Source organism: Lissotriton helveticus, chromosome 3_1, assembly GCF_964261635.1.
Source record: "Lissotriton helveticus chromosome 3_1, aLisHel1.1, whole genome shotgun sequence".
Lineage (NCBI taxonomy): Eukaryota > Metazoa > Chordata > Amphibia > Caudata > Salamandridae > Lissotriton > Lissotriton helveticus.
The window spans coordinates 176,106,347-176,130,933 of NC_136061.1; the positions used below are offsets into that span (position 1 = coordinate 176,106,347).

General features: G+C 54.9%; 1 protein-coding gene across 4 annotated transcripts in view; it reads right to left on the reverse strand.

Moving 5' to 3' along the window:
- ABHD11 (abhydrolase domain containing 11) overlaps positions 1-24,587 on the reverse strand; it is a 149,895-nt gene that overhangs the window by 35,852 nt on the left and 89,456 nt on the right. For 3 of the 4 annotated variants that reach the window (XM_078679504.1, XM_078679506.1, XM_078679505.1), the window contains exon 4: positions 4,705-4,875. The exons of the other annotated variant lie outside the window; for it this stretch is intronic. In XM_078679504.1, the coding sequence (XP_078535630.1) occupies positions 4,705-4,875 (171 nt within the window). The remainder of the gene's footprint in view (positions 1-4,704; positions 4,876-24,587) is intronic. 4 annotated transcript variants of the gene reach the window in all.

Consider the following 24,587-nt stretch of genomic DNA (forward strand, 5'->3'; position numbering starts at 1 on the left):
TATTCCCTATTCATTCCTATGGGCCTTCGGTAAATACCAAATCGGTAATAGGGGGTAGACCTACAAGGGTGGCAGGGTGGTACATTGACACCCTGTTGCACCCCTGTATAGTACATGGGTGCACATGTGGCAGACATACATGTATGTCTGCCACATGGCACTGAATAAAAAGCACAAAATTGCTTTTTAAAAAGGTATTCGGTATTTACCACCAACTAATAGTAGGTGGTAAATAACGAATCCTTAAATGTAAAAAGTACTCACTTGAGGGCTCTCTACATTAAGGATTCGGTAATTTACCGAATCGGTATGCTAAGAATTCGGTAATTTACCGATTCGGTAAATTACCAAATCCTACAATTTGGCCACCTACATCTGAAAAGCCTAATTCCGGTCGGTAATGGCCGAAATTCGGTAATTTCGGCCATTACCGACCAGAATTCGGCTTCCTACATCTGGCCCTAAGTCCTTTGATGGATAAACACCAAGAATAATGCACAGCAGGGTATATTTCATAGCAGTGGAAAAGTGAGCAGTCAAGTTTGGCTCTGGGCCACAGGCGGCAAAGGATGACATGACTTCCCATGCATGACGTTTGTGTGCAAATTCTCCTTGATCAAGAGTTTGTGATGGTAGCTTAGTGACTCTGTTGCCATTTAAAGGCAGCAAATTCCATGGGTGTAACCCAAGCATCCTCTAGTTTTAACACCTTCGCCGCAGCGCACATTCCCCCGCTGAGCAGGTGTTTTCCACGTGTGCGCAAATCGGACGGCCCCCGATTGTCCTACACACACACCCACTGTGACGTCGGACGGCCGGGGGCCATTCGATGCATGAAAAGCATTAAAGCTTCGGTTGATTGCTGTAAAGCAGAGAGCCAAGAGGCCACACTGTGGGGCTGTTTTCCCATTTCTTACCAAGACAGGTGGGCCACTGCGTGGGGTTGAGCAGATCTCAGCCTACAGCATAATTTTACTAGGGCTCCATTCCATTCTGGGTCCTGGTGGAGAAGGCTAGACTGTAATCTGACTTGGGCTTGCGAGACATATTGCGATATCCCAAACAGTTTTTAGGTCTCGTCTGACCCCGCCGCTGGCTACAGCTTGCAGTGCATGTGCACGGGCTTCAGCAGAGGCGCCATATGGCGTGATTACTGCTTTGCGCGCACCACTCGTGCACATGCACTGCAAGCTGTGGCCGGCAGTAGCATTTTCCCCCCGCCTATGGAGTCATTTCAACACTCAGCGTGCCATCTGGTGCCAATACGCTTTGCGTGGGTTTTTTTGTCAGTCCCCCCGGGGCACAAGCAGGCATCCACTTCTGTATTTTTTGCTGCGATCAGCTGTCCTGACAGATATGGATGTCTTCACGTTTGAAAAGGTTTGACTATAACCAATTTTAGGTGGCCGGGTCTTTCCTCTTCAGCAGTTCGGAACTATAGGTGAGCTATGAGAGAAACTTTGCAGTGATGGCCTGGAGTAGATGGTGGGTCGATGTGTTGCTTGTATTTATGTGTATTGTTCTGAATGCAAACAGAAGTTTCGTTGCTGTTGCTCTTCTGGTAGACTGGTATTCTTCGAATGTTAAATGGGAGTCTATATTGACACCAAGGTACTTGTAAGATCTGACTGATTCTAACACTCAGCCGTTTGCCCGCCGGGAAAATGGAGACTTTCGTTTGAGGAAGAACTCGAAAAACAGACCACCTTGGTTTGATCATATTTAAGTTCCAAGTGCAGGTTTTGAATGTATCCACTCAATTAGTTAATTAAGCGCTGCAGTCCTATTGGCCTTTGGCGGAGCAGGACAATGTCATCTGCATACTGGAGACAATGTAGTTGTTCCTGAGCCAGCCTGGGGAGGGTCGCTCACCACTTCTCGAAAAATCCACTGAAGCCTGATCTTGTATTAGTAGTATACACATTGGCACGCTTGTGCGAGGTCAACCATCCTTTGGGGGAAATAGTTTACTTTTTGAAAGTCTGCTAGATATAAGCTACTGAAAATCAGGGTGACCTCATAACCCTGCTCAAGACCATTATTTACTGAGATTTTAGCCATACTTTGGCCCTTCTAACCCAAAATAACCCCTGTCCAGTTTGCAATGATGTATTCTAAGTACAGATATTAGGTATCATGGTATTCCTTAGCACATTAATTTATGCCACAATAGTGATCTATCAAACTTATCAAATATGACAAAAACGTCCACAAATCAGCAGTAATTCAGGCAAAGCATGATGATATGCACTATGATTCAGGCAGAATCATTCTGGTTTGCCTTGTGATCTTTTATTCACCCTTCCAGACAAAATGAACACAGGCATTCCAAAATAGTGGCACATGAGTCCAAAAGGGCTAGAAGCCTATGACATTCTTATTTATTTTTCCTACATGAAAGACAGGAAGTAATTCTAACCAAGATCAATAAACTACTACATTTTGAAAAATATAATTATGTATGGATCAGTATAATTTAGTCCACAACTTTTTAGATGAGCAATAATCTGCTGTATTGTTACAAGATCCAAATGCTATTTGTCCTCAATGGCTATGTTCTTGGAACCAATCCACCGGATACAAAATATACTCTTTGTCTGTAAATACCAGATCTGAATTAACAGGGTATTGTCCTATAACTTTAATCATTAACCTTTATAAACTATGGTTTGCCTTGAATAGTCTCATTCAAATTCATCCCATTATTTATGTTTTGCTCCGTGTTTTTTTAGATCCAATCAGTTGTGTTTTATCCGGGACATCTTATAATGATCAAAATATGTAGTATATTCCTCCCAAGGGCCTTTTGCAATTTAGCACAATCTCAAGACTCCTCACTTCATATCTCTCATGTTACGTAATGTTCATTTCGAGTTCTTAACATGTGATATGTGGCTTACTTTCAACAAGGAGACCATTTTAAGGAGCCAGGGATGCAGCACATTATTTTTTTGTAAATATAGACTATTTCACATGAACTAACATTTTGAGGTAGAAACTATTAGTGATCACGCGTCTCTAAAAATAACCTGGAATGGGTCCGTGCAAATAAAGAGACTGCTACAGATGGACAGGATTTAGTGATATTAAGTGATATGATGAGGCTACACCACAAGTTTTCTATTGGTTTAACAAAGACAAAAAAATCTTCAAATTGAAATCTCCCCGGTGGTGTGCTATGAGGTGATAATAAAGGTAGTATGTCAGATGATCTTACACAACTGGACTTACTGCGGGTATGAGCAGGAATGTGAAGGGAGCTGCCGTAAACTGCATACTAAACTCTGGAAGTCTCATGTATGCACATACACAGGGCACCCTCCTGTGAGACGCATTTCTAATACGACTGGCAAAGATGAATGGCCTGATTACGAGGTTGGTGGTTTTGCAGCGGGACGCCATGCCAGTGCCCAGCTGCGAGACCGCCAAACCCGTAGTCTGACCGCCCGCCAGATTACGAGTTTAATCCTTGCAGGTGGTGCTGCCGCAGCAGTCCCACGGCGGTGTCTTTCTAAGGCTCAAAGGAGAGCCTTAGAAAGGCACCACTGGAGGAGCGCTGCAGCCAGTTCCTGCATGGACAGAAATGCACAATGCTGTGAATTTCTTTCAGTGCAGGAACAGCGGGTGCAAAAATACAAGGAGGCACACCATTTACCCCCCTGCATGCACCCCGTGCACAGAGGCCCCTTGAGTTGCCTCACTGCCATCCTTTCCATGGCGGGGCTCACTGCTGTGGAAAGGGTCGCAGTGAGGCAATTCGTAATATACTCGGCAGTGCCGCAGCGGCACCACCAGCATACTACTGCCTCAGACCGCTACACCACTGCCATGGGATCAAGAATCCCGATGGTAGCAGAGGTCCAGTGGTGGGCCAACTACCGTACCCGTAATACGACAGGTAGAACACCAGTCTAGTGGTCCATGGACCGCCACCATGGGTTTGTTGGCCCCCCCTCCTCCTCCAGTATGAGGCGCCATCCACGATGGTAGCAGTAATCCACCTGGAGGAGACAGCACTGACTGCCACCTATTAAAAGAACAGAGTTAATGGATGCCTCCTGAAAGAGATGCATTGTGACATTGGCACTGACTCGTTGGTACCACATGACGGAGACATGCAGTGGCATATGCACCGACGCATGGCTGCCTATATTAAGAGGCACACACACTAGGGATGCCGTATGAAAAAAGACATTAGCTCTCTCAAAGGTCGTGGTAATGGTACATTGTGGAATTCTAAGATTTATATTGCAGACTAAATATGTTTTCAATAAATGCTTTTCATACTGAAAGTTTCTAAGTGGCTTTTAACTAAATTCGCCGACCTTTTAACCTAGAGTGTGTTATCCTTTGCCATCACTATCAGGGCTCCCTTCACAAACTCATCATACCAGACACACACACACACATCACCACTCTGTCCTACCAAATGTGATAGACTGCAACCATAAATGTACTGCTGACCCTTCAAGATCATGCTCACAACATTTGCATTGGCTGGGTGTTAGTCAATGGAGGAAATAAAGTTAACAAAGACTCACCAGTGACCCAACAGGGCCCACACATACCCATGGATGTGCCCACCCACCACGAAACATTGGCACCCCCTGGCTGCTACCATGCAAGGCTCGCTTGAATGATGCCCACAAAAAAGGAACCAGCAGTCAAGCACACACTGAGGGCTTACGGGTCAATGACAGGTACCTGTACCCCCAGGCGCAGCTGCTCGTCTGCGAGCCTCCTGGCCGTGGAGCGCGGGATGTTTGCCTCCACCTGGACGCTTTTCATTGCAGAGATTAAGGTGTGGAAGCTGCTGTTAGCGGATGTTGGAGATGGGCTGATGTCCACGGACACTAATCCCTGCACGAGATCTGGCTTCATGCAAGAAAAAAGAAAAGAAAACCCACAGTGATGATCATGTACAGCAGGGTAACCTGACATGCAATACATTACTTTACTGTCCTGGGAACGTACAGAAAGAAAAGAGTTCAGTGTAACAAGGACTTTCCAGCATTGATAACAAGGGCTCTATACCATTGGTAAGAAGAGCTCTCCACCATTGGTAAGAAGGGCTCTCCACCATTAGTAACAAGGGTTCTATACCATTGGTAACAAGGCTCTCCACCATTGGTAGCAAGGGCTCTATACAATTGGTAAAAAGGGCTCTCCACCCTTGGTAACAAGGGCTCTCCACCACTTGTAAGAAGGGCTCTCCGCCACTGGTAAGAAGGGCTCTACGCCACTGGTAAGAAGGGCTCTCAACCACTGGTAACAAGGGCTCTCCGCCACTGGTAACAAGGGTTCTCTGCCATTGGTAACAAGGCTCTCCACCATTGGTAGCAAGGGCTCTATACAATTGGTAAAAAGGGCTCTCCATCATTGGTAACAAGGGCTCTCCACAATTGGTAACAAGAGCTCTCCGTCACTGGCATCAAGAGCTCTATACCATTGGTAATAAGGGCTCTCCGCCATTGGCAACAAGCGCTGTATACCATTGGTAACAAGGGCTTTAGGCCATTGGTAAGAAGAGCTCTCGCTACTGGCAACAAGGGCTCTCCGCCACTGGTAACAAGGGTTCTCCGCCATTGGTAACAAGGGCTCTCAACCACTGGTAACAAGGGCTCTCCGCCACTGGTAACAAGGGTTCTCTGCCATTGGTAACAAGGGCTCTCCGCCACTGGTAACAAGGGCTCTCCGCCATTGGTAATAAGGGCTCTCCGTCATTGACTCTCCGTCATTGATAACAATGGCTCTCAGCCACTTGTAACCAGGGGTCTCAGCCACTGGTAACCAGGGCTCTCTGCCATTGGTAACAAGGGCTCTCTGTCATTGGTAACAAAGGCTCTCCGCCACTGGTAACAAGGGATCTCCGCCATTAGTTAGAAGGGCTCTCCGCCACTGGTAAAAAGGGCTCTCAGCCACTGGTAACAAGGGCTCTCCGCCACTGGTAACAAGGGCTCTCCAACACTGGTAACAAGGGCTCTCCAACACTGGTAACAAGGGCTCTCAGCCACTGGTAACAAAAGCTCTCCACCACTGGTAACTAGGGCTCTCCGTCATTGATAACGAGGGCTCTCCGTCATTGATAACGAAGGCTCTCCACCACTGGTAACTAGGGCTCTCCGTCATTGATAACGAGGGCTCTCCGTCATTGATAACGAAGGCTCTCAGCCACTGGTAACCAGGGGTCTCAGCCACTGGTAACCAGGGCTCTCCGCCATTGGTAACAAGGGCTCTCCTCCGCTGGTAACAAGGGCTCTCTGCAACTGGTAACAAGGGCTCTCCGCCACTGGTAACAAGGGCTCTCCGCCACTGGTAACAAGGGCTCACCGCCATTGGTAACAAGGGCTCTCCGCCATTGGTAACAAGGGCTCTCCGCCATTGGTAATAAGGGCTCTCCGTCATTGATAACAATGGCTCTCAGCCACTTGTAACCAGGGGTCTCAGCCACTGGTAACCAGGGCTCTCTGCCATTGGTAACAAGGGCTCTCTGCCATTGGTAATAAGGGCTCTCCTCCGCTGGTAATAAGGGCTCTCCTCCGCTGGTAACAAGGGCTCTCTTCAACTGGCAACAAGGGCTCTCCGCCACTGGTAACAAGGGCTCTCCGCCACTGGTAACAAGGGCTCTCCGCCACTGGTAACAAGGGCTCTTCGCCGCTGGTAGCAAGGGCTCTCCGCTGCTGGTAGCAAGGGCTCTCCGTCACTGGTAACAAAGGGTTTCTACCACTGGTAAACAATGGCTCTCCGCCATTGGTAATGAGGGTTCTCCGTCATTGATAACAATGGCTCTCAGCCACTTGTAACCAGGGGTCTCAGCCACTGGTAACCAGGGCTCTCTGCCATTGGTAACAAGGGCTCTCTGCCATTGGTAACAAGGGCTCTCCTCCGCTGGTAACAAGGGCTCTCTTCAACTGGCAACAAGGGCTCTCCGCCACTGGTAACAAGGGCTCTCCGCCACTGGTAACAAGGGCTCTCCGCCACTGGTAACAAGGGCTCTCCGCCACTGGTAGCAAGGGCTCTCCGCTGCTGGTAGCAAGGGCTCTCCGCTGCTGGTAGCAAGGGCTCTCCGTCACTGGTAACAAAGGGTTTCTACCACTGGTAAACAATGGCTCTCCGCCATTGGTAATGAGGGTTCTCCGCCACTGGTAACAAGGGCTCTCCACCCCATTGGTAACAAGGGCTCCCAGCCACTGCTAACAAGTGTTCTCCGCCACTGGTAACAAGGGCTTTCCACCACTGGTAACAAGGGCTCTCCACTACTGGTAACAAGGACTTTCTGCCACTAGTAAAAACGTCTCTCCGCCACTAATAACAAGGGCTCTCCGCCACTGGTAACAAAAGCTCTCCAGCACTGGTTACTAGGGCTCTCAGCCACTGGTAACGAGGGCTCTCCGCCATTGGTAACAAGGGCTCTCAGCCACTGGTAACAAGGGCTCTCCGCCACTTGTAACAGGGCTCCCCACCACTGGTAACAAAGGCTCTCCAACACTGGTAACAAGGGCTCTCAGCCAATGGTAACAAAAGCTCTCCGCCACTGGTAACTAGGGCTCTCCGTCACTGGTAACAAGGGGTTTCTGCCACTGGTAAACAATGGCTCTCCGCCATTGGTAATGAGGGTTCTCCGCCACTGGTAACAAGGGCTCTCCACCCCACTGGTAACAAGGGTTCTCAGCCACTGGTGCACAAGTTACTACTTGTGTAACGATATATCTGTAAGAGATATTAGTTAGTGATAGATTCCTTACCTTAGAATAGCCCCAGGCGTCAGACTGGATCCGGAAAATTTTGCTTCGCATACCCCTGCGCGCCGGCAGGCGTCATCCGCGGCTCCGCGTCCGTCGTCGGCAGCGCCGGAATGACGTCGTCGGAGTACTTAGACGCCGCCCATGCGCACTGACGTCAGTTCTGATACACAGCTTTTCCGCGGCAGATACGCAGAGCCATGATAGAACCAACACTGGTGCCATGAAACTAGGGCCCTGAAAGGGGATGACCTTAACCCTAGATATCGGTTCGCAGAACGGGGAGGATGGGTGGGTCGGTAAGGAATCTATCACTAACTAATGTCTCTTACAGATATATCGTTACACAAGTAGTAACTTGTGCATCTGAAAGAGACACGTTAGTGATAGATTCCTTATCTTAGAATAGATACCCCAGCAATACCAACCCCGGTGGTGGGTCTGCGAACCAATAATCACACCAGAAAGTCCTGGAGGACGGAACGGCCAAAGAAGCCATCCCTCCGGACTTGGCTGTCCAGGCAGTAGAGTCTTGCAAACGTGTGCAGCGAGGCCCACGTAGCTGCCTGGCAAATGTCCTGCAAGGGCACTCCCCGGCCCAGGGCAGTGGTAGTCACCGTGGCCCGAGTGGAATGAACCCTTAATCCAACAGGGGGCTCCTTCTTAGCCAAGGAGTAACATGCCTGGATACACAAGATGATCCACCGGGAGATGGTCCGATTGTGCACCGCCTTTCGCTTCTTAGCGCCCACGTAACCAAGAAAGAGTTGGTCATCCACCCGGAACTGGCGTGTGCGATCCAGATAGTAAGAGAGCGCACGTTTTGGGTCCAGACGGTGGAGCCGCTCTTCCTCTTTAGAGGGGTGCAGAGGTGGAAAGAAGGTGGGCAAGGTGATGGACTGCCCGATGTGGAAGGCCATGACAACCTTGGGCAGGAAAGAAGGTCTTGTCCGCAACAGAACCTTGTCCGGATGAACAGAGAGGAAAGGAGGTGTGGAAGAAAGGGCCTGGAGCTCACTCACTCTCCTGGCAGAGGTGATGGCAACCAGGAAAGCAGTCTTCAAAGTAAGAAGACGGAGAGGACAGTTATGGAGCGGCTCAAAGGGTAAGTAAGGTAAGTAAGAACAAGGTTCAAGTCCCACTGGGGCATCACGAAAGGAACAGGAGGGAACATGTGTGTGATGCCCTTCAAAAACCTATTTACAATAGGGGACTTGAACAAAGAAGGCTTTTCAGGTAGCCTTAAGAAGGCGGAAAGGGCAGAAAGGTACCCCTTGATAGTGCCCAGAGCAGAGCCCTGCTGGGCAAGAGAAAGAAGGAAGAGGAGAACCTCAGAAAGGGGTGCAGAGAGTGGATACACAGCCTTTGCTGTGCACCATGCCACAAATCTGTTCCACCTGCAGGCGTATACCGACTTTGTGGAGGGACGCCTGGCTGCCAGAATGACATTACAGACTTCAGGAGGCAAGTCAAATGGCCTCAACTGCCGCCGCTCAATCTCAATCAATCAATCAATCAATCAGCACATTTATATAGCGCACTACTCACCCGGAGGGTCTCAAGGCGCTAGAGGGGGGGGGGGTCCGCTACTGCTCGAACAGCCAGGTCTTGAGCTGCTTTCTGAAGGCGAGGTGGTCTTGGGTCAAGCGGAGGTGGGTCGGGAGGGTGTTCCAAGTCTTGGCGGCCAGGTAGGAGAAGGATCTTCCGCCTGTGGTGGCTCTTCGGATGCGAGGGACGGCGGCGAGGGCGTTGCTGGTTGATCGGAGCTGACGAGTGGGGGTGTAGAAGTTGAGGCGGCTGTTGAGGTATCTTGGGCCTTGGTTGTGTAGGGCTTTGTGTGCGTGGGTGAGGAGGCGGAAGGTGATTCTCTTGTTGACCGGGAGCCAGTGCAGGTCTCTCAGGTGTCCGGAGATGTGGCCGTGTCGGGGGACGTCGAGGATGAGTCTTGCTGAGGCGTTCTGGATCCGCTGGAGTCTCTTCTGGAGCTTGGCGGTGGTTCTGGCATAGAGTCCAGTCGGCTGGTGACGAGGGCCTGGGTGACCGTCTTCCTGGTCTCGGTGGGGATCCAGCGGAAGATCTTGCGTAGCATGCGCAGGATGTTGAAGCATGACGAGGAGACGGCGTTGACTTGTTTGGCCATGAAGAGGGAGGAGTCCAAGATGAAGCCCAGGTTGCGTGCGTGGTCCGTTGGTTTGGGTGCGCTGCCCAGGGCGGGGGGCCACCAGGAGTCATCCCAGGCGGAGGGCGAGGATCCCAGGATGAGGACTTCCGTCTTATCTGAGTTCAGTTTCAGGCGGCTGTTCATCATCCACTCGGCTACGTCTTTCATCCCTTCGTGTAGGTTGGTTCTGGCGGTGGCGGGGTCGTTGGTGAGCGAGAGGATCAGCTGGGTGTCGTCGGCGTAGGAGATGATGTTGAGGTTGTGTTGGCGGGCGATGGCCGCAAGGGGGCTCATGTAGACATTGAAGAGGGTGGGGCTGAGCGAGGAGCCCTGTGGAACGCCGCAGAGGACTTCGGTGGCTTCTGATCTGAATGGTGGTAGGAGGACTCTCTGTGTTCTTCTGGCGAGGAAGGAGATGATCCATTCTAGTGCCTTCTCCTGGATTCCAACGTTGCTGAGACGCTGCACTAGGGTGCGGTGGCAGACAGTGTCGAACGCCGCGGAGAGGTCCAGGAGGATGAGGGCCGCTGTTTCTCCGTTGTCGAGCAGGGCTCGGATGTCGTCGGTGGCTGCGATGAGGGCGGTCTCGGTGCTGTGGTTGGCCCGGAAGCCAGACTGCGAGAGGTCGAGGAATCCGTTCGTCTCGAGGAAGGCGGCCAGCTGCTTGTTGACGGTCTTCTCGATGACTTTGGCCGGAAACGGGAGGAGCGAGATGGGGCGGTAGTTTTTGAGTTCGGTGGGGTCTGCTGATGGTTTCTTCAGTAGAGCGCTGAGTTCGGCGTGCTTCCAGCTCTCCGGGAAGGTGGCTGTGTCAAAGGAGGTGTTGATGATGTCTCGTAGATGGGGTGCGATGATGGAGTCGGCCTTGTTGAAGACGTGGTGAGGGCAGGGGTCGGTTGGGGATCCGGAGTGGATGGAGTTCATCGTCCTGATGGTGTCTTCGGTGGTGATCGGGGTCCAGGCGCGGATGGTGGTGGGGGGGGGGCGTCGGTGCTGTTGTGGGGTGCGCCGGTTGTGTGCTGAAGCTGTTGTGTATGTCTGTGATCTTGTTGTGGAAGTAGGAGGCGAGGGAGTTGCAGAGGTCTTGCGATGGGGTGATGTCATTGTTTCCGGCGCTGGGGTTGGAGAGCTCTTTGACGACGGTGAAGAGTTCCTTGCTGTTGTGTGCGTTGTTGTCCAGTCGTACCTTGAAAGCAGTTCTCTTGGTGGCGTGGATCAGTTGGTGGTGTTTACGGGTGGCGAGCTTGAGGGCGGTCATGTTGTCTGGTGTCGGGTCTCTGCGCCATGCTTTCTCAAGGGCTCGGCAGTTCTTCTTGGAGCTCTTGAGTTCGTCGGTGAACCAGGGTGCTCTCTTGCTGCCGGGTCTGCTAGGCGGGGTCCTCAGTGGGGCAAGGTCGTTTGCGCAGTTGCTGATCCACTTCGTGAGGTTGTTGGCGGCCAGGCTGGGGTTTGCTGAGCTGGTGGGTGGGTCTTGGCTCAGGGATGCGGTGAGCTGGTCGGCTGTGATCTTGTTCCAGCTTCTGCGTGCAACCTGTTGCTGGTGGTGGTGGTGGGTCGTGGTTCTTCTGAAGCCGAAGTGGACGCAGCTGTGGTCCGTCCAGTGGAGTCCGGTGGCGTGGCTGAAGACGATGTCCTTGCTGGAAGAGAAGACGGCGTCGAACGTGTGTCCGGCGTAGTGGGTGGGGGTGGTCACCAGCTGCTTGAGACCGAGGTTGGCGAGGTTGTCCAGCAGGGTTGTGGTGTTGCGGTCGTTGTTGTTCTCCAGGTGGAAGTTGAGGTCCCCGAGGAGGATGTAGTCATCGGAGGGCAGGGCGTGCGGGCTGATGGAGTCGGCGATGTCTTCGCTGAATTGTGTGCGTGGTCCCGGGGGTCTGTAGATGAGGGTGCCTCTGAGGGTGGTCTTGGGGTCGGTATGGATCTGGAAGTGCAGGTGTTCGGCGGCTGTGAAGGTGGTGTCGGAGCTGGTCGTGATGCGGATGGTGTTCCTGTGGATGATGGCGATGCCTCCTCCGGTCTGGTTTCCGCGGTCCCTTGGGATGATCTTGTAGCCGTCTAGGATGGCGATGGCGATGTCGGGTGCTGAGGAGGCGTTCATCCATGTTTCCGTGAGGAAGGCGACGTCTGGTGATGTTGTGTCGAGGAGGTTCCAAAGCTCGACCGCGTGTCTGTGGACGGAGCGGGTGTTGAGCAGGATGCACTTCAGGTGGTTGCTGCTGGTTCTCGGTTTGGTGGGTGCGGGTACGGTGCAGGTCCGGATGCAGGTGAACTTGCAGGAGTGGCAGCTGAAGGGTCCTGGCACTGGGCGCGGTCCAGGCGTGGACGGGCGCAGACGGGCTTACCTTTGGCGCACCTTCGGCGCTCAATCGGTGCACCCACTGCGCGCTTCCGCTGCGCGGTCGCTCTGTGGGCGTCATAAGTAAGGAGCCGGGAGGCGGGTCAGCTGGGTGGCGGGAGCGGGGCGGCGAATGGGCTGGTGGTGGGCGGGGCCGCAGGGAGGCATCGGCGGGAATTCTGTGCAGGCGGGCGGCTCGGCGGCGGCTGGGGCGCTCGGGGACAGGAGCAAGCAGGAACGGCGTCAGGAGCAGGAGGGGTGACCCAGCCTAGTCACAGGCACAGTGGTCACTCCAAGCTTGTAGGTGGAGACTGGACAGGTTCGGGTGGAGGACCGTCCCCTGCTGCTGCGACAGAAGGTCCTCCCGAAGAGGCAGACGAATTGGGGGATCGACTGACATGCTGAGTAGCTCGGGATACCAGTATCTTCGTGCCCAGTCCGGAGCCACAAGGATAACCTGGGCCCGGTCGCGCCTGATCTTTTTCAGCACTCTGGGCAGAAGTGGTATAGGCGGAAAGGCGTACAATAGACCGCAACTTCATGCGCGACGAAAAGCGTCTCCGATCGAGTGCCGCCTTGGAAATTCCAACGCGCAGAACTGATGACATTGCGCGTTCTCTTCTGTGGCGAATAGATCTAACCAAGGCTCTCCCCACTGCTGAAAGAGGCCTTGCGCCACGTCCGAGTTCAGACACCATTCGTGATCCCTCATGCACTGACGGCTGAGTTCGTCCGCCCTGGCGTTCAGAGAACCTGCCAGGTGTTGAACCACCAGGGTCATGCCCCGATGTTCCAGCCACTGCCAGAGGCGCAGAGCCTCCTGGCATAGGGTCCACGACCCCATCCCGCCCTGTTTGTTGCAATACCACATGGCGGTGGTGTTGTCCGTGAACACCTGCACTACACTCCCCCGGACAGAGGGGAGGAATGCTGTCAGTGCTAGACGGATCGCCCGCAGCTCCAAAAGGTTGATATGGAGCCGGGACTCCGCCGGAGACCAGAGGCCTCTGATCTCCGCCTCCCCCATGTGGCCTCCCCAGCCCTGGAGGGACGCGTCCGTCACAACCACGTGCTCCGGGTGGGGTATGGAGAGGGATCTGCCACTGACCCAATCGCGGTCCGTGAGCCACCACTGCAACTGTCTTGCAGTGCCCTCCAAGATCAAGACATGATCGGACAGGTTGCCCTGATGCTGGGCCCACTGAAACTTCAGGTCCCACTGCAGAGCCCGCATCCGCCACCGGGCGTGATGCACCAGAAGGATGCAGGAGGCCATTAGCCCCAGAAGCCGCAGCGTCAACCTGACCGAGACTCAGGATAAAGGCTGAAAGATCGGAATCAGAGCCTGAATATCCCGAACCCGCTGTTCGGGAGGATAAACCCGAAACTGCGCCGAGTCTAAAACCGCTCCGATGAAGAGGAGCTTCTGAGATGGACACAGGTGCGACTTCGGCACGTTGATGGAGAACCCCAGCAAGTGCAGGAGGTCGGCCGTAGTCTGGAGGTGGCTGACGACTGTCTGGGGCGAGCTCGCCTTCAACAGCCAGTCGTCGAGGTAGGGGAAGACTGACACCCCTAACTTGCGCAGCTGAGCTGCGACCACCGCCATCACCTTCGTGAACACCCGTGGGGCGCTGGGAAGGCCGAAGGGGAGCACGGTAAACTGAAAGTGCTCCTGGCCTACCGTGAACCGCAGGTAACGCTGGTGGGCCGGCAGGACGGGGATGTGAAAATAAGCGTCCTGCAAGTCCAACGCTACCATCCAGTCTCCGGGGTCCAGGGCAGCTAAGACCTGAGCCAAAGTCAGCATCTTGAACTTCTCCTTCCGGAGGAAGCCGTTGACGTTCCGTAGGTCCAAGATAGGGCGTAGGCCCCCTTTGCCCTTCTTGGGTACCAGAAAGTAGTGGGAGTAACAACCATACCCTACTTCTGGCCCAGGAACACGCTCGATGGCCCCCTTGGCCAAGAGGGCCGTGACTTCCTCTTGCAGAAGTTGCAAGTGATCCCCCGACACGCGGTGGAATTGCGGTGGCATGGCTGCAGGGGTCGCCTCGAAGGGGAGGGAGTAGCCCCTTCGGACGATTTGCAGCACCCACCTGTCCGACGTGACAGTGCGCCAGTGGAAGAGGTGATGGCGAACCCTGCCACCCACTGGCATCACATGGGCCTGAAAACACGGACTAGGAAGGTTTTGAGGCAGGTGCTGCGGGGGGAGGTGTGGACTGGCCTCGCCGTTGTCCCCGACCACCGCTACGGCGGTTTCCACGGCCGCCACCGCGCTGTTGAACATTCTGCGGTGCGTGGCTGGCAGCTCGTGTGGGGGCGCCCCTTCCGTGGCCACGAAAGGAGCGAAAGGCACCTGATTGCTGGCGTGTGGCCGAGAGGCCCAAGATCTTGGCCGCAGCCCTGGAGTCCTTAAAACGCTCAAGGGCATGGTCTGCCGTGTCGCCAAACAGGCGGCGGCGATCGAACGGCATGTCCAGAAGAGTGGCCTGGACATCGGCCGAAAAGTTGGCGGTCCTCAACCAGGCGTGGCGTCGAAACGCCACCCTCGTTGCCATCGCCCTGCCCAGTGAGTCCGTAGTATCCAGCCCACACCGGATGGAATGTTGCGCTGCATCTCGATCCTCCGCAAGGGCTTGAGCGAGTTTAGCCCGGACCTCCTCCGGACATTGTGGCAGCACGTCCGCGACCGTGTCCCACAGGGTGTGGGTGTAGCGGCCCAAGAGGCATGCGGTATTGACAGACCGCAGTCCCAAACTCAGGGACGAGAACACCTTCTTCCCGAACTGTTAGTACCTCTTGGATTCCCGATCGGGCGGAGCTGTCGGGAATGCGGTCTGGGAAGTAGAGGCCTGGATGACCAGGCTCTCGGGGGTGGGATGGGTGGACAAAACGCAAGGGTCACCCAGGGCCGGGCGGTAGCGTCTGGCCACGTTCCTATCCACAGGTGGACCTGTGGCGGGCTTGGACCAAGTGCCCACAAGAACGTCACACAAGGCCTCATTAAACGGCAGCAGAGGCTCACTGGAGCTTGCCTGCGGTTTAAGGACCTCAGTGAGGAGGTTAGTCCTCACGGCCGCGACGGGGAGCTCAAGGTTTAAGGCCTAGGCCGCCCTCGTCAACACTACACTGTAAGCAGCCCCCTCCTCCGTAGCCACGGTGGGAGGGGAGACAAATCCAGTGTCTGGCGAAGTGTCAATACCACTGGCCTCCCCAAGCTCATGTGTCCAGTCCTCTTGAGACTGGCACTTCTGTGCCAGAGGGTCCGCAGACCCCTCCCAATCACCCTTGTCACCCATCTCCTGTAGAACAGGGTCAACTGACGGGGCCTCCTCATGGAAATAAAAATCTTCAAAGGCTGTCGGAAGCGGCGTCCACAGTGGGCGCCGGGGGCGACACCCGCGGGGCCGCGCCGGTGAGGTCGTGAGGTCGACCGGCGACGACCCGGAAGCGGATCCGGTGAGGTCCTGCGGCGCCGGGACCGAAGTAGCTGGTGGCGCCGGGGCCGAAGCACACGACGGCGTCGGGGCCGAAGCACCCGACCCGCTAGGGCCTCCAGCCGGGGCCGTTGGGCCCAGAGGCGCCACGGGACCCGGCAGAGAAGGGAGGGACCTCATGGCCATCAGGTACCGCTCGATCTCCTCCGGCGTCGAGTCATGCCCAGGGACCCGAAGGTGTGGGGCAGGCGGCGACGCCTGCGACTCCGTCGGAGCCGTGTGGGTGGTGTCACCCGAACCCCCGGCCGCATCGTGCGAGCGTCGGGCTGGGTCGGAGGAACGATGACGTCTCTCCGACCTCTCATGCCTCTTACCTGAGGACTTGGATCCTGATGACCGATGTCCGCTTCCGGAGCTGCGAGGACTCCGACCCCGCGACCGGTCCCTCGACCTCCTGTGGGACCGGGACCTGGAGCGGCGCGGGGCCAACTGCCGGAGCTCGAGCCGCTTGCGGGACCGCTCCCGCCTAGCCTTCGACGTCAGGGCCCGGCAGTCGGAGCAGGTGCCGTCGTCGTGGTCGAGGCCTAAACACTTCAGGCACCGGTGATGGGGGTCGGTAACCTACATCAGTCGGTCGTACTTGGAACAGGGTTTAAACCCAGGCATCCCTACCAGCACCGTCGGAGTCGAAGACTCGAGAAGAGAAATTATCAAAAGATCAAAAAAGTTTAGTCAAAAAATGACTAAGGGTAGAGCTTCTCCGGATCTGCGCTAGCTGGCGCAGAAAAAAGAAGAACTGACGTCAGCGCGCATGGGCGGCGTCTAAGTACTCCGACGACGTCATTCTGGCGCTAACGACGCCGACGACGGACGCGGAGCCACGGACGACGCCTGCCAGCGAGCAGGGGTATTGCTAAGCAAAATTTTCCGGATCCAGTCTGACGCCTGGGGATATTCTAGGGTAAGGAATCTATCACTAACGTGTCTCTTTCAGATAACAACTGTTCTCGGCCACTGGTAACAAGGGCTTTCCGCCACTGGTAACAAGGGCTCTCTGCCACTGGTAACAAGGGCTTTCCGCTAGTAGTAAAAACAGCTCTTCGCCACTAATAACAAGGGCTCCCCGCCACTGGTAACAAAAGCTCTCCGCCACTGGAAACTAGGGCTCTCAGCCACTGGTAACCAGGGCTCTCCGCCATTGGTAACAAGGGCTCTCAGCCACTGGTAACAAGGGCTCTCAGCCACTGGTAACAGGGCTCTCCACCACTGGTAACAAGAGCTCTCCAACACTGGTAACAAGGGCTCTCAGCCAATGGTAACAAAAGCTCTCCGCCACTGGTAACTAGGGCTCCCAGCCACAGGTAACCAGGGCTCTACGCCATTAGTAAGAAGGGCGCTCCGCCACTGGTAAAAAGGGATCTCAGCCACTGGTAACAAGGGCTCTCCTCCACTGGTAACAGGGCTCCCCACCACTGGTAACAAGGGCTCTCCAACACTGGTAACAAGGGCTCTCAGCCAATGGTAACAAAAGCTCTCTGCCACTGGTAACTAGGGCTCTCAGCCACTGGTAACCAGGGCTCTCCGCCATTGGTAACAAGGGCTCTCTGTCACTGATAACAAGGGCTCTCAGCCACTGGTAACCAGGGGTCTCAGCCACTGGTAACCAGGGCTCTCCACCATTGGTAACAAGGGCTCTCTGTCATTGGTAACAAGGGCTCTCCTCCGCTGGTAAGAGGGGCTCTCAGCAACTGGTAACAAGGGTTCTCCGCCACTGGTAACAAGGGTTCTCCGCCATTGGTAACAAGGGCTCTCCGTCATTGATAACAAGGGCTCTCCGCCACTGGTAACAAGGGCTCTCTGCCACTGGTAACTAGGGCTCACGGCCACTGGTAACTAGGGCTCTCAGCCACTGGTAACCAGGGCTCTCTGCCATTGGTAACAAGGGCTCTCAGCCACTGGTAACAAGGGCTCTCCGCCACTGGTAACAGGGCTCCCCACCACCGGTAACAAGGGCTCTCCAACACTGGTAACAAGGGCTCTCAGCCAATGGTAACAAAAGCTCTCCGCCACTGGTAACTAGGGCTCTCAGCCACTGGTAACCAGGGCTCTCCGCCATTAGTAAGAAGGGCTCTCCACCACTGGTAAAAAGGGCTCTCAGCCACTGGTAACAAGGGCTCTCCGCCACTGGTAACCACTGGTAACAAGGGCTCTCCAACACTGGTAACAAGGGCTCTCAGCCAATGGTAACAAAAAATCTCCGCCACTGGTAACTAGGGCTCCCAGCCACTGGTAACCAGGGCTCTCCGCCATTGGTAACAAGGGCTCTCCGTCACTGATAACAAGGGCTCTCAGCCACTGGTAACCAGGGGTCTTAGCCACTGGTAACCAGGGCTCTCCGCCATTGGTAAGAAGGGCTCTCTGCCACTGGTAACAAGGGATCTCGGCCATTAGTAAGAAGGGCTCTCCGCCACTGGTAACAAGGGCTCTCCGCCATTGGCAACAAGCGCTGTATACCATTTGTAACAAGGGCTTTAGGCCACTGGTAAAAAGGGCTCTCCGCTACTGGCAACAAGGGCTCTCCGCCACTGGTAACAAGGGTTCTTCACCATTGGTAACAAGGGCTCTCAACCACTGGTAACAAGGGCTCTCCGCCACTGGTAACAAGGGCTCTCCGCCACTGGTAACAAGGGCTCTCCGCCACTGGTAACAAGGGTTCTCCGCCACTGGTAACAAGGGCTCTCAGTCACTGGTAGCAAGGGCTCTCAGTCACTGGTAGCAAGGGCTCTCCGCCGCTGGTAGCAAGGGCTCTCCGCCACTGGTAACAAGAGCTCTCTGCCACTGGTAATTAGGGCTCTCAGCCACTGGTAACCAGGGCTCTCAGCCACTGGTAACAAGAGCTCTCCGCCACTGGTAACAAGAGCTCTCCGCCACTGGTAACAGGGCTCGCCACCACTGGTAACAAAAGCTCTCCGCCACTGGTAACTAGGGCTCTCAGCCACTGGTAACCAGGGCTCTCCGCCATTGGTAACAAGGGCTCTCCGTCATTGATAACGAGGGCTCTCCGTCATTGATAACGAGGGCTCTCCGTCATTGATAACGAGGGCTCTCACCCACTGGTAACCAAGGGTCTCATCCACTGGTAACCAGGGCTCTCCGCCATTGGTAACGAGGGCTCTCTGTCATTGGTAAAAAGGGCTCTTTGTCATTGGTAACAAGGGCTCTCCACCACTGGTAAAAAGGTTCTCCGCCACTGGTAAAAAGGGCTCTCCGCCATTGGTAACAAGGGCTCTCCGTCATTGATAACAAGGGCTCTCAGCCACTGGTAACCAGGGGTCTCAGCCACTGGTAATCAGGGCTCTCTGCCATTGGTAACAAGGGCTCTCTTCAACTGGCAACAAGGGCTCTCCGCCACTGGTAACAAGGGCTCTCCGCCACTGGTAACAAGGGCTCTCCGCCACTGGTAACAAGGGCTCTCCGCCACTGGTAACAAGGGCTCTCCGCCGCTGGTAGCAAGGGCTCTCCGCCGCTGGTAGCAAGGGCTCTCCGTCACTGGTAACAAGGGGTTTCTGCAACTGGTAAACAATGGATCTCCGCCATTAATAATGAGGGTTCTCCGCCACTGGTAAAAAGGGCTCTCCACCACTGGTAACAAGGGCTCTCAGCCACTGGTAACAAGGGCTCTCAGCCACTGGTAACAAGGGATTCCCGCCACTGGGAACAAGGGCTTTCTGCCACTGGTAACAAGGGCTTTCCGCCACTAGTAACAAGGGCTTTCTGCCACTAGTAAACACGGCTCTCCGCCACTAATAACAAGGGCTTTCCGCCACTGGTAACAAGGGATCTCCGCCATTAGTAAGAAGGGGTCTCCGCCACCGGTAACAAGGGCTCTCCGCCACTGGTAACAAGGGCTCTCCGCCGCTGGTAACAAGAGCTCTCCGTCAATGTTAACAAGGGCTCTCAGCAACTGGTAATCAGGGGTCTCAGCCACTGGTAGTCAGGACTCTCTGCCTTTGGTAACAAGGGCTCTCTGTCATTGGTAACAAGGGCTCTCCTCCGCTGGTAACAAGGGCTCTCTTCAACCGGCAACAAGGGCTCTCCGCCACTGGTAACAAGGGTTCTCCGCCACTGGTAACAAGGGCTCTCCGCCGTTGGTAGCAAGGGCTCTCCATCACTGGTAACAAGGGGTTTCTGCCACTGGTAAACAATGGATCTCCGCCATTGATAATGAGGGTTCTCCGCCACTGGTAAAAAGTGCTCTCCACCACTGGTAACAAGGGCTCTCAGCCACTGGTAACAAGGGCTCTCAGCCACTGGGAACAAGCGCTTTCCGCCACTGGGAACAAGGGCTTTCCGCCACTGGTAACAACGGCTCTCCGCCACTAATAACAAGGGATCTCCGCCACTGGTAACAAGGGATCTCCGCCATTAGTAAGAAGGGCTCTCCGCCACTGGTAACAAGGGTTCTCCGCCACTGGCAACAAGGGCTCTCCGGCACTGGTAACAAGGGCTCTCCGCCACTGGTAACAAGGGCTCTCCGCCACTGGTAACAAGGGCTCTCCGCCACTGGTAACAAGGGCTCTCAGCCACTGGTAACAAGGGCTCTCAGCCACTGGTAACAAGGGATCCCTGCCACTGGGAACAAGGGCTTTCTGCCACTGGTAACAAGGGCTCTCCGCCACTAGTAACAAGGGCTTTCCGCCACTAGTAAATACGGCTCTCCGCCACTAATAACAAGGGCTTTCCGCCACTGGTAACAAGGGATCTCCGCCATTAGTAAGAAGGGCTCTCCGCCACTGGTAACAAGGGCTCTCCGCCACTGGTAACAAGGGCTCTCCGCCACTGGTAACAAGGGCTCTCCGCCGCTGGTAACAAGGGCTCTCCGTCAATGATAACAAGGGCTCTCAGCAACTGGTAATCAGGGGTCTCAGCCACTGGTAGTCAGGGCTCTCTGCCATTGGTAACAAGGGCTCTCTGTCATTGGTAACAAGGGCTCTCTGTCATTGGTAACAAGGGCTCTCCTCCGCTGGTAACAAGGGATCTCTTCAACTGGCAACAAGGGCTCTCCGCCACTGGTAACAAGGGTTCTCTGCCAGTGGTAACAAGGGCTCTCCGCCGCTGGTAGCAAGGGCTCTCCGTCACTGGTAACAAGGGGTTTCTGCCACTGGTAAACAATGGATCTCCGCCATTGATAATGAGGGTTCTCTGCCACTGGTAAAAAGGGCTCTCCACCACTGGTAACAAGGGCTCTCAGCCACTGGTAACAAGGGCTCTCCGCCGCTAGTAGCAAGGGCTCTCCACCACTGGTAACAAGAGCTCTCTGCCACTGGTAATTAGGGCTCTCAGCCACTGGTAACCAGGGCTCTCCGCCATTGGTAACAAGGGCTCTCAGCCACTGGTAACAAGAGCTCTCCTCCACTGGTAACAGGGCTCGCCACCACTGGTAACAAGGGCTCTCCAACACTGGTAACAAGGGCTCTCAGCCAATGGTAACAAAAGCTCTCCGCCACTGGTAACTAGGGCTCTCAGCCACTGGTAACCAGGGCTCTCCGCCATTTGTAACAAGGGCTCTCCGTCATTGATAACGAGGGCTCTCCGTCATTGATAACGAGGGCTCTCATCAACTGGTAACCAGGGGTCTCATCCACTGGTAACCAGGGCTCTCCGCCATTGGTAACGAGGGCTCTCTGTCATTGGTAACAAGGGCTCTCTGTCATTGGTAACAAGGGCTCTCCTCTGCTGGTAACAAGGACTCTCCACCCCTGGTAACAAAGGTTCTCCGCCACTGGTAACAAGGGTTCTCCGCCATTGGTAAGAAGGGCTCTCCGTCATTGATAACAAGGGCTCTCAGCCACTGGTAACCAGGGGTCCCAGCCACTGGTAATCAGGGCTCTCTGCCATTGGTAACAAGGGCTCTCTTCAACTGGCAACAAGGGCTCTCCGCCACTGGTAACAAGGGCTCTCCGCCACTGGTAACAAGGGCTCTCCGCCGCTGGTAACAAGGGCTCTCCGCCGCTGGTAACAAGGGCTCTCCGTCAATGATAACAAGGGATCTCAGCAACTGGTAATCAGGGGTCTCAGCCACTGGTAGTCAGGGCTCTCTGCCTTTGGTAACAAGGGCTCTCTGTCATTGGTAACAAGGGCTCTCCTCCGCTGGTAACAAGGGCTCTCCTCCGCTGGTAACAAGGGCTCTCCGCCACTGGTAACGAGGGATCTCCGCCACTGGTAACAAGGGATCTCCGCCATTAGTAAGAAGGGCTCTCCGCCACTGGTAACAAGGGATCTCCGCCACTGGCAACAAGGGCTCTCCGCCACTGGTAACAAGGGCTCTCCGCCACTGGTAACAAGGGCTCTCCGCCGCTGGTAACAAGGGCTCTCCGTCAATGATAACAAGGGATCTCAGCAACTGGTAATCAGGGGTCTCAGCCACTGGTAGTCAGGGCTCTCTGCCTTTGGTAACAAGGGCTCTCTGTCATTGGTAACAAGGGCTCTCCTCCGCTGGTAACAAGGGCTCTCTTCAACTGGCAACAAGGGCTCTCCGCCACTGGTAACGAGGGATCTCCGCCACTGGTAACAAGGGATCTCCGCCATTAGTAAGAAGGGCTCTCCGCCACTGGTAACAAGGGATCTCCGCCACTGGCAACAAGGGCTCTCCGCCACTGGTAACAAGGGATCTCCGCCATTAGTAAGAAGGGCTCTCCGCCACTGGTAACAAGGGCTCTCCGCCACTGGTAACAAGGGCTCTCCGCCGCTGGTAACAAGGGCTCTCCGTCAATGATAACAAAGGGCTCTCAGCCACTGGTAGTCAGGGCTCTCTGCCATTGGTAACAAGGGCTCTCTGTCATTGGTAACAAGGGCTCTCCTCTGCTGGTAACAGGAGCTCTCTTCAACTGGCAACAAGGGCTCTCCGCCACTGGTAACAAGGGTTCTCTGCCACTGGTAACAAGGGCTCTCCGCCGCTGGTAGCAAGGGCTCTCTGTCACTGGTAACAAGGGGTTTCTGCCACTGGTAAACAATGGATCTCCGCCATTGATAATGAGAGTTCTCCGCCACTGGTAAAAAGGGCTCTCCACCACTGGTAACAAGGGCTCTCAGCCACTGGTAAGAAGGGCTCTCAGCCACTGGTAACAAGGGTTCTCCGCCACTGGGAACAAGCGCTTTCCGCCACTGGGAACAAGGGCTTTCCGCCACTGGTAACAAGGGCTCTCCACCACTAGTAACAAGGGCTTTCCGCAACTAGTAAAAACGGCTCTCCGCCACTAATAACAAGGGATCTCCGCCACTGGTAACAAGGGATCTCCGCCATTAGTAAGAAGGGCTCTCCGCCACTGGTAACAAGGGCTCTCCGCCACTGGCAACAAGGGCTCTCCGCCACTGGCAACAAGGGCTCTCCGCCACTGGTAACAAGGGCTCTCCGCCACTGGTAACAAGGGCTCTCCGCCACTGGTAACAAGGGCTCTCCGCCACTGGTAACAAGGGCTCTCCGCCACTGGTAACAAGGGCTCTCCGCCACTGGTAACAAGGGATCTCCGCCATTAGTAAGAAGGGCTCTCTGCCACTGGTAACAAGGGCTCTCCGCCATTGGCAACAAGCGCTGTATACCATTGGTAACAAGGGCTTTAGGCCATTGGTAAAAAGGGCTCTCCGCTACTGGCAACAAGGGTTCTCCGCCACTGGTAACAAGGGTCCTCCACCATTGGTAACAAGGGCTCTCAACCACTGGTAACAAGGGCTCTCCGTCACTGGTAACAAGGGTTCTTAGCCACTGGTAACAAGGACTCTCCGCCACTGCTAACAAGGGCTCTCCGCCATTGGTAACAAGGGCTCTCAGCCACTGGTAACAAGGGCTCTCGGCCACTGGTAACAAGGGCTCTCGGCCACTGGTAACAAGGGCTCCCCACCACTGGTAACAAGAGCTCTCCAACACTGGTAACAAGGGCTCTCAGCCAATGGTAACAAAAGCTCTCCGCCACTGGTAACTAGGGCTCCCAGCCACTGGTAACCAGGGCTCTCCGTCATTGATAACAAGGGCTCTCAGCCACTGGTAACAAGGGCTCTCAGCCACTGGTAACAAGGGCTCTCAGCCACTGGTAACAAGGGCTCTCAGCCACTGGTAACAAGGGTTCTCCGCCACTGGGAACAAGCGCTTTCCGCCACTGGGAACAAGGGCTTTCCGCCACTGGGAACAAGGGCTTTCCGCCACTGGTAACAAGGGCTCTCCGCCACTGGTAACAAAAGCTCTCCGCCACTGGTAACTAGGGCACTCTGCCACTGGTAAAAAGGGCTCTCCATCACTGGTAACAAGGGCTCTCCGCCGCTGGTAGCAAGGGCTCTCCGTCACTGGTAACAAGGGGTTTCTGCCACTAGTAAACAATGGCTCTCTGCCATTGGTAATGAGGGTTCTCCGCCACTGGTAACACGGTCTCTCCACCCCACTGGTAACAAGGGCTTTCTGCCCATGGTAACAAGGGCTCTCCGCCACTAGTAACAAGGGCTTTCCGCCACTAGTAAACACGGCTCTCCGCCACTAATAACAAGGGCTTTCCGCCACTGGTAACAAGGGATCTCCGCCATTAGTAAGAAGGGCTCTCCGCCACTGGTAACAAGGGCTCTCCGCCACTGGTAACAAGGGCTTTCCGCCGCTGGTAACAAGGGCTCTCCGTCAATGATAACAAGGGCTCTCAGCCACTGGTAGTCAGGGCTCTCTGCCATTGGTAACAAGGGCTCTCTGTCATTGGTAACAAGGGCTCTCCTCCGCTGGTAACAAGAGCTCTCTTCAACTGGCAACAAGGGCTCTCCGCCACTGGTAACAAGGGTTCTCTGCCACTGGTAACAAGGGCTGTCCGCCGCTGGTAGCAAGGGCTCTCCGTCACTGGTAACAAGGGGTTTCTGCCACTGGTAAACAATGGATCTCC